At 37.0% G+C, this 10,473-nt stretch overlaps 1 protein-coding gene across 1 annotated transcript; it reads right to left on the bottom strand.

The window, feature by feature from the left end:
• fgf16 (fibroblast growth factor 16) lies at positions 1–8,670 on the bottom strand. The gene is made up of 3 exons (XM_056472219.1): positions 8,038–8,670; positions 5,520–5,623; positions 1–1,566 (listed from the first exon to the last, which is right to left on the bottom strand). The coding sequence occupies exons 1-3, from the start codon at positions 8,297–8,299 to the stop codon at positions 1,321–1,323; spliced, it is 612 nt and encodes a 203-aa protein (XP_056328194.1). The 5' UTR covers positions 8,300–8,670; the 3' UTR covers positions 1–1,320.
• Between the last annotated feature and the right edge of the window lie 1,803 nt (positions 8,671–10,473).

The raw sequence follows: 10,473 nt of genomic DNA on the forward strand, positions 1-10,473 counted from the left end.
TCGGTAGCAAAGATGACCATTTAACCAGTAATGGTCTACTATGTTGCAACGATTTTGTATGCAGTCAAACTCAGCCAGCTCAGTGTTTCTCAGAATTTAATTAGTACAGAAAATCCTTGCAAATATGGTCGCTGACAATAAACAATAGCAGGACAATTTTATTGTCAGTCATTCAGGTCATATGGTCTAGCCCTTCTGTATAGTTTCAGTAGAATCTACCATTCCAATAACTTCAAGTTCATTACAAAATAAAGCATTTGAAATAAATAAATATATTTATATATAGATTTATAATTATACATTATATGTAGAAAATAAATATATTGTACATCTTATAAATAGGTTTGTCCATATTTACACGTCTTTCACTTACATTTTAATAATGTTCCTGACAACCTGAACATTATAAGTCACTCTTTATCAGATGACCAATAGTCTCTATCGCACACTTCAGCAAACACCATACATTTCCCTGCTTTCTTTGAAAGTGGTTACTTGTTTCAAACAAATATGTATGTTTTGACCTTTCCTTTAAAATATGATCTGTATGCCTCTCAGATCTTTCACCAAGACAAAATGAGTGTGTCTATTAATATCACTTTTTTACCATCTCACAATTGCTAATTTGATAGTTTCAGTAGAAACGGGTCATTGTTCTTCAAACATTTTTCTCCTTTTAAGTGCCCTTAAAGATATATTTCATTTGAAAGCTCTTCTTTGCATTTGTCCTACAGGAAGGTCTGAGTTATACTCCCCATGTCCATCTTCTTGGTAAGTGTTGCCTCATGACCTTTCAACATAAGTCCAACCCCAGGGTCACCAGACTGGACTTTTATCGTTACGGCCAAAAACAGTTTTACTTCCTAGCTACTGGTGACAATTTGCTCAACAAATAAAGGTTTAAACCCAAGCTTTGTTTTCCAGTGACAACATGCCCAAAATGTGGTCCACTTTACAAAAGAGTGGCTCACACAATGACTGTCTAAAGAAAGGGCGATTGCATGACACATGTCATTACGCCCTGAAGTCAACACCTCTTCCACAAGACATCTTTTGGCACCAGCTTTGGATGCAGGAATGTTCCCTCTTCTCTGTAGTTTAAAACCCATTAAGTAGAGGAAACGGAGCCATCCAGGACACACACGTACTGTTTATCTCAATCACCATTGGAGAGGGCCTCCTCATTTTGGACCAGAACCCAAATATAAACAGCTGTGAGACGAGAGAAGTAGGGTCTTGTATTTCTTTATGTTCTTCGTCTTTCCCATCCCGCACTCCTACTGTAACTCTCCAACCCAGTGACTCCGTTGGATGCTCTGGTCACCTATGCTGGAACAAGTCTCTGTAAGCTTGGGGTATTTTTTCTATTTCGACAGGTCTGGGCAGGAAGTGAGTCAACTTCTGATGCTTTTTAGTCCTGCTGCCTTCTCGAGGCGAGCCATCCTTGTTCAGAGCCACGTAATAGTACCTCCCAGTGTCTACGTGCTTGAAGAGTGTCGACGCATACGTGTTGTACCAGTTTTCTTCGAACTGCTCACGGAAGACACACTCAGCCGTCAGCTTCTTCTGCAACCAGAATAAGACACACAAAAAACATAGCTTAGATTATAGGAACACTTGATATACACAGCACTTGTAGTATTAGTGGAAAGATCTTGTTTCCTACAGTTATGAAAAAGCTTCACCCACACCAGGGGTGTCCAGTCCTGCTCTTGGAGGCCCACCTGCTTATCCAAGTTTAGCTTCAGAATTCCCGGCAGGTGTGTGGGAGCAAGATTAAATGAATTTTAATTTGGCTCATTTTACAAGTCACCAAGGGCTAAAAAGTTTAGTTTTAGCATTTTTGAATCCATTCAGACGGTCTCTGGGTCTGGCAGGAGCACTTTTAGCTTATCTTAGCTTAGCATAAATCATTGAATCAGATTAGATCAGCATCTTGTTCAAAAATAAAAATAAAAAAATATATATGTTTTGATATTTTTTTTTATTCAAGCTTGACTCATTTGTAGTGTAGTAAGGCATTGTGTACTAGGAACAGTTATTATTAGTCGATATGGCTAGGAACTATTCTTTCATTGTGGCGTTATGATAGGAACTTTGCTGCCGTACCATCGCTGCAGTAGGCACAATGATATTATGTAGCGCTTGACAATAGTACCCAGCTAGGTAAATAGGTAACATCACTACATATCATTTATGCTATGCTAAGCTAAATGTGCTCCCAGAGATCAGCTAATGGCCCTTATCCACTGATTGTTCGGTATGGTTCAGTTTGGTACACGTTTATAGCTTCCACTGTCAAAAGGTACCTAAAAGGGTGTACCATACCACTTTTTGGGTACCTTTTTGGAAGGGTACCTAGCTAGGCATGGGATGATAACCGTTTTCAAGGTATACTGCGGTTCGGAAAAGTCAAGGTTTTAAAACCGCCAAACTGCTATGCCGTTCCTAAGGTATGTGTGAGATTTTTTTATTAACATTATTTTTTCTTTTTTTAGTTTATTAGGACAACAGTATATCCAGCAGAAAAGCTATCCAAAAATGTCATTTTAAATTGTAAAGATTCTGTTTTTAATTGTGAAAATGCCATTTTAAATGGTAAAGATGCCATTTTATATTGTAAAAATGCCATTTTTATTGTAAAGATGCCATTCTAATTTGTCAAAATGCCTTTTTAAATTGTAAAGATGCTGTTTTTAATTGTAAAAATGCCATTTTAAATTGTAAAAATGCCGTTTTAAATTGTAAAGATTCTGTTTTTAATTGTAAAAACAGCATTTTAAATTGTAAAGATGCCATTTTAAATGGTAAAGATGCCGTTTTATATTGTAAAAATGCCGTTTTAATTGTAAAGATGCTGTTTTAAATTGTAAAGATTCTGTTTTGTTGTAAAGATGCCGTTCTAATTTGTAAAAATGCCATTTTAAATTGTAAAGATGCTGTTTTAAATTGTAAAGATTCTGTTTTAAATGGTAAAGATTCTGTTTTAAATGGTAAAGATGCTGTTTTTAATTGTAAAAATGGCATTTTAAATTGTAAAGATGCCATTTTAAATTGTAAAAATGCCATTTTAAATTATAACGAAACATTTATAACTGTAAAGAGACATTTAAAAAGAATATATTTTAGAACAGTAATCACAAAACCATGAAACCGTGATCATTTTTATCCAAGGTTATCATACCACCCATGTCTATACCTAGCACAACAAAAGGGTACCAAAATGCGAAGCAAAACGTTCAGCTGAGCGCTATTGGTTTACAGAGCTACGTCACTAATTACACTGTAATAATATATACATATAATAAGTACATAATAATAACAGCCACAAAGCCAAGAAGAAGAGCAGAATCTACCCTGTGCACAGTAGTTGTTTACAATGCTGTCTAAAGCACGAGCTGTTTCTTTTTTTTTTTACGTGCGCTCACACCGCGTCTACAATAACAAACTTCATGCCCTCATGATAATAACGTGCGTGTGATTATTAAAGGGCTTCTGACACTCATTCCTTTAGAAATGGACAAAAGCGAGAGTGAAGAGCGAAAATGCAAAGGAGAAGCCCCCAACCACCCCCCCGCCCATAAAAAATAAACAAAAAAAGCAGCAAATGATTCTTTCAGCAACCTAAAACATGAACAAACTGCCATGTTTAACTATTTTCATCACCTTTTGGACTATTATGAACTCAGAATGATAGAATTACTTAGAAAGGTTAGTAATGAACATTTATACACAAGTATTTACGTGTATAAAGCATCTGTTTTGTAAGAAGTGCTTCTCACATGATATGTGAACAAAAACTTGACGCTCCAATCTGCATAAACCGTTAAAGGCTATGTTTAAATATCTGAATCGACGTGGGAAACTATTGGTCATAATATCTAAATAGTAATCTATGATCTGTCCATCAAGAGAGCTGGATAAGTGTATTTGACCACATGTTTAAGCACTGACATGCCCCTCCCATTTCCAGACCTCCAGATGCTCTGGAAAGCATGAGGGTGTGAAGACGTGGTACTGTTCCTTTCTCACAGCGCACAGTTTACCCTTGTCACATCGCACAATGTGTGGAGCGGAAAATATCTTGAGGCCAGACAGCAGGTGCTCGCTGCACCAGAGAAGGGAAAGTCATTACGGGCAAGCTTTGCAGTTTACACCCAAAATCATTCTTCAAAACTGTTAACCTTTTTGTCTGCTTCCCCTATGATGCAACAAGCTCTCTCGCACAAACACGGCAGCTTGAGAGAGTCTGTGTGGGCTGCTACTACTACACCACTGACAGAACTCCATGAGCAATGACTTTGGGTTAAGCAGGTGAACATTCACTGGCTGACTACACTGATGAGAACAATAGAGGACGCTGGGGCTACATCATGTTTCCTGCCAAGGAACAGTCATGCAATGGGCCAGGTTTGAGTCTTGGTGTCAAAATGATACATTTAAAATTAGCGTTTAGGATCAAGCCAATTTAAAAACTTCTGTTAAATCGTTTATAATGCATAAATAGAATGTTAAAGATGCAAATAAGTAATATAGTACTGCTTAATTATATCAAATACTAATTATTGGAACTTTTTGGGGATTATTGAGAGATTCTGTGCCCTGTCAGTAAGCTGTAAATACAAATCCTGTAGATACTGCTCTGTGATTTACACAAGAGTGAAGACGTTTCCTTGATCTTTATGCAACTGAAACACCCTCCATTTAAATCTGTTCAAGAGTCTTCAGGTGATTTGCTGTGCGATTGCACGCTGACTTGCATTTACAATCTGATTTAATGGGACGTTATCGCATTACACGTGAAGTCATCTCTTCTTGCTTTAAATAGGTTTGTTTTAATTCAGGGTCCACAGAAACGTACTGGGGCCCCTGCTTATTGTCTCTGGAAATCTGATAGCTTGTTTCTCTCGCAAGCATGGCAAAGTCTGCAGAGGGGGAGGCCAGGCGCATTTTCCTATATATGGTTCTCTATGCTAGTATACGAAAAGTCAGTCAAAACCAGCTACAAGCTTTTATCTTCTGGTCTCCGTTACAATTAGTACTTCAGCAGAATACAACGTGGTCCTCATGCAAGAGACCAAGAGCTCTCAGCTCGTATATCTACGATATGTGGGTGTGTATACGTTACATGCTTCATGTGTCTCAGGGAAATATGTAAATATTTTAAGTATGGAGTGAAATGAAGAGGCAGGTTTTTTTTTTTTTTGAGATTAAATGTGCTGTCTGAAAGGTTGTTTTTTTTTAGTGGAAAGTTACAAAGACAAAAACAAGGTGAGCCACACACAGACCCACTCTGATCAGAGGTCAGGGCTTGCAGCAGTGGAAACACTGCTTGTTTTGTCTGGTTAGGTTGTACATCTACATCATATGGGGAACAGACTATGAGCTGGTGGGTGGGTTGTCGTTTGCCTCTCATTCCAGCTCTGACTGCATTCCTATTGGAAGACTTGATAGAGCAGAACCTTCTGTTAGTGGATATTGTTTAGTGTGAGTGTGAGCACTGCAGGAGTTTGACTTACCGACCCATAGAGTTCACCTTTTTCATTCATCCCCAGATAGAGACCAGCATCCACACCTCGTATGCTCACCAACCCGACGGCCAGACTGATAAACTCCAGAATACCTGTCACACAACATAACTTGTCAGACAATGACCAGACACTTTTACTACTGCAGCTGTACGTCAGCATAGAAAATATTTTAAAGTAAGATGTTCTGTCTCACCCCCATTTTCCTAGCAGCAAGAAACAAGCTAAACCATCCTAAGGTGGCTGTTACTCCAGTCTGACGAAGCTAGTGGTTAGAGGGTGACGAGCTGACAAATGGATGAAACCCTACTTTAACCATCAAAGCATGTCAACCAACTAGCATTAGCTGTGTTCAGTGTATTCTGTTGTCTTCGCTGTATAAACCTGCATAGGGTTAAGCCTCTTTTTGCTACTTTCGCAGCATCTCTTATCTAATTAACTGATTTATTTTTATATACAAACCAATATTGTTTTAAGGTCTCCCCATAGCCATGCATTTGTGTCCATTTTCAGGATACAAGCTCAATCTTGGCCAAAACCAGCTGTTCACACGCTTTTGATTAAAGACTAAAGCAAAAACTACACCTTTGTGGCCTTTTAACACCACCTGGACTGAGTATGTTGTGATCTGGATGCCAAATGACGACACAGAAAACTTTCTGAAGCTGGGTTAAGCAGAAGCACATTTCATATGCATTTAATCAAAGACATTGCCAGCTTGCAACATTACCGACAAACGGCTAGCAATTGCCAGAAGGATGCCAGAAACATGACTGCAGACCACCCAATCCAGTAAAGGCAGATTGTCTCAGCCTAAAAACAAGCATTACAACTGGATTCCACAGTGGTCATGCTTTAATTTAGAGCTATTCCTGTTTTCTGAGCGAGGGCTGCACCTGCACAATGATTACTGATCAGAGCAATGTCGAAAATTCTCATGCCTAGACTCTGCTATCATTTGTTTATCATTGTAATACCAAGCACTTCTTGACTGATTTATTAGTGCTGTAATTAGTAGTGTCTGTGCCTGCGTCGGCCGGAGTCCTTTGAACACATTTTCAGAGAAATAACAGCCTCACGCTGTGAGCTTGTTTTCCTCTGCGGAGAAGCACCTGCATCCCTTGACCCTGCTCTGGAGTTCGCCAAGGGCAATTCTAGTGTAAGTAGGAGAGATCTGCTGCTCTTGCCTGATGGGTGGACTGATATACTGTGGTCCCACTAAGATTTAGACACCTAAATCGCCGGAAATATTAGAATTTCATTGCATTAAATAAAATATCAAAATGTCTGCGCTCAAATGCCCTTTGATAATATATTTTGATTGTCTATATTTTTCTTTCTTTTTATTTATTAAATTTTTAGACATTTCTATCATTTTAAATGTCTAACATTTTTTCATTTTATAGCTGTTTAAGAGTTTGTGCATGTACTAGGCTATTTACTTATACATTATATTAACCCTATTGACATTTACAGTGCTCAACATATATAAGTACACCCCTCACAAATCTCTCTTTTAAATTCACATTTTTAATAGGAAGCTATACAATATTATATTTGTGCATATACATTAGATTAGTCAGTACTGAAGCCAAATCTAGAGCTTATCTAAGAAAATAACTTACGATAACGGTTCAAAAACTAATACACCCAAATTTATATGTTATAGAAAAAGATTAAATACAAATTTTAAAAAGTGAAAAATTCAAGAGAAGAACATTTTGTTTAAATTTTTTAAGTTGTAATTTTTTTCCAATATTTTGACCAAAATATTATTTTAATAAATATATCTGTTTAATAAATCTGTTTTGTTTAACCAAAATACATTGCCTATATTAATTGATATAAATTAATACAGAAAATAATCATTTTCAAAATGGGTTGTACCCAATTATGCTGAGCACTGTATATACCAAGTGTACTTTAACTTTTAAGATACTTCTTATATGGGTTGTTGTAGATTTGGGACATGGAGACACATTGGGAAACGCACCCTCACTTTCAGAGCTTCGACTGAAGTCCAAGTTCACATCTACACCTAATGAGTAAATTCGTACAGGTTATTTGTTGTGCGTGCCAAATGTAACATTCTCAAATGTGTCGGCAGATTCCTAATTGACTGATGGTGCACTCGTTGAATCAGCAGCAACACGTTTTAACTTTAACTAATGCCAAGGCGAATCTCCGAAGTTTTGTGTTGGTATATATGAATTAGCGCAACTTCATTGTAAATAAACAAACAAACACGGCTAAATTGTCGTTTTTTTTCTGTTAGGTTAAGGTAAGTTCTAATATTTGTTCATTTACTTTGACACCATTTATGCTAATTTATGGAAACACTTACAGAAGAATAGCCCATGTGTCTGGCAGAATATAATTCTGCAGGACTCTCCAGTTAAAATCTTATTCGAAATGGAAAGGCAGCATGACCCAGGTGCGTTAACGCGTGGTGATTTGTCAGTGCGTGTCTGTATTGATGGATGAAGGAACGCTTGAATAGAGCTCTCACCGAATCTGCTGTGGTCCTGTCTAGTCCCGTGCACCGTCCCGTTGGGAAATATCTCCAGCTGGAAGCCGGTGCGGCAGTAGAGCTGTCTCCTGCGCAGGATGCCCTTCAGGTGGCCAAAATCCGTGAGCGATCCGCGCTGCAGTCTGCCCTCAATCAGACCTAATCTTTCATTCAAACCATCTGACAGAGGCACGTTCCCCAATGCTGGAAAAGCCTGCAAATCCAGATCGATGCTCCCGAGAAATCCTGCCACCTCTGCCATGATGACTAGGAAACTTTGGGTGTTCAGAGAGCGGAGAGGAGAGAGGAGACGCTCTTTTCATCTGATCAGACCGAACGACTCATTTATATAGACATCCTTATCCTCCCTGAGCCACGCCTGGATGACATCCCTGCTGCTTCACCTTCAGCATGTCAACCGAGAGCCTCTGCTTCAACTTTCACAACTGATGCTGCTGCCCGATGTGTCGAAGCTGTCTGTCGGACTCGGAGCACAAATTAGTTGAAGACTGGGAGATTATGAACTCTCAGCCCACGATCAATGAGAAAGTATCAAACCCACAGAGAGTGTGAAGTTCTCCCGAGTTTGCGTCTGTGCTTTAAGTCTCCAGTCGGAGCTCGATCTGCTTGACTTGAGACTGATAGAGGATTATAGTCTCTCTCTCACGGCACACTTGCGTTATACGAGTCAGAGCAGTTTCAGGCTGCGTCTCAAATTCTAATGAACTGCCTCCCTAGGCTGCATTTTTAGGTATTTCGCAATCCGTAGCCACTTGCAGCAACTTGTAACAATGTGAACTTATGTTAGACATCATTTGGGTATCGCAGGTGCGTTGCAGTTGCAGTTGGTGCTCGCAACATTTTTGGACATGTAAGAAGGTTTTATAAGTTTGGTGCATCATAGCATTTGAAACCAAGCAAACGGTTCTTTCTTCCTTTTATACAACATTAACCTTGTTAAGCCTGATATGAAATGTAAGTCAATAAAATGTAATTGCTTGCAGAAACCTTTTTTAAGGGTTTCTCCTGTATTTTTATTACTAAACATCACTTTTTGATAAGGCACATACTGTGAGATTGTGCTGCTTATGCTGGAGGGAAATCTGCTCTGATTTATCGAATGGCTAAAGCTGGCCTAATAAGACATTTAATGCAGTTGCTGACAATTATATTGCATAATAATAATAAGATGAAAAACTTGTGATTGTGATACACTGTTAAAAATGCTGGGTTCCACACAATTGCTTCATGTTGTCCCAGCACAAATTGATTATAGCTTGAACATAAAAAAATTAAGTTGTGCCCCCAAAAATTCAAGAATTGTGTTGATTCAGCTAATTTTAAATAAGTAGTTTGAACAAGCTGCAAAAAAGAGTGTAATGTGAAAAAAACAGTAATATAAATCAATGACACTTTCATAACAATATACCATTGATATAATTAATGCATCCAAATCATCTTGCACAGCAAAACTTTGAAAGATGAACTATAAACGCTATATATATATATATATATATATATATATATATATATATATATATATATATATATATATATATATATATATATATATATATATATATATATATATATATATATATATAAATGTTTCCCAAATGATGTTTAACAGAGCAAGGACATTTTTTTTACAGAATGTTTGATAATATTTTTTCTTCTGGAGAAAGTCTTATTTGTTTTATCTTGGCTAGAATAAAAACAGTTTTAAATTTATTAAAAACCATTTTAAGGTCAAAATTATTAGCCCCTTTAAGCTATATATTTTTGATAGTCTACAGAACAAACCACCGTTATATAATAACTTGCCTAGTTACCCTAACCTGCCTAGTTAACCTAATTAACCTAGTTAGGCCTTTAAATGTCACTTTAAGATGTATAGAAGTGTGTTGAAAAATATCTAGTAAAATATTATTTACTGTCATCATGGCAAATATAAAATAGACCAGTTATTAGAAATGAGTTATTAAAAATATGTTCAGAAATGTGTTGAAAAAAATCTTTAGGGAAAAAAATCATATATATATGAATATATATATATATATGAATAGTTCAGATACAAAACCTCTAAGTGCCATCTGAAATTTTCTTGTAAAATTAATATTTGTCTCAGGCTCCTCTGTGTAAGCTCAGTAAGTTAATCTTTAAGGCGATGAATAAATTATTTTCATGTCATTTAAAGTGAAATAACTTAACATAAAAAACAAAAAACGCTTATTTTATATGAAAACTTCAGATGGCCCTAAAAGGTTTTTGCATCTGAACTCTGAACTCTTAGGTGGATTGAACATGAAACAAATAAGTTGTCCCATTAAAATCACAAGAATTGTGTTGTTTCAGCTTATTTTTAAATATATCGTTTGAACAAGCAGCATAAATTGATTTTGAGTGTATATAATTTAGAAGATAACCATATAAATT

This window comes from Danio aesculapii, chromosome 14 (assembly GCF_903798145.1).
Source record: "Danio aesculapii chromosome 14, fDanAes4.1, whole genome shotgun sequence".
NCBI lineage: Eukaryota > Metazoa > Chordata > Actinopteri > Cypriniformes > Danionidae > Danio > Danio aesculapii.

Excerpts from the sequence above, each read along its gene's own strand:
- fgf16 (XM_056472219.1), bottom strand. The coding sequence starts at position 8,299 with ATGGCAGAGGTGGCAGGATTTCTCGGGAGCATCGATCTGGATTTGCAG. Across the intron at positions 5,624-8,037 it reads ACAGGACCACAGCAGATTCG|GTATTCTGGAGTTTATCAGT; the intron begins GTGAGAGCTCTA and ends GTTGTGTGACAG. Across the intron at positions 1,567-5,519 it reads AAGGTGAACTCTATGGGTCG|AAGAAGCTGACGGCTGAGTG; the intron begins GTAAGTCAAACT and ends TTCTGGTTGCAG.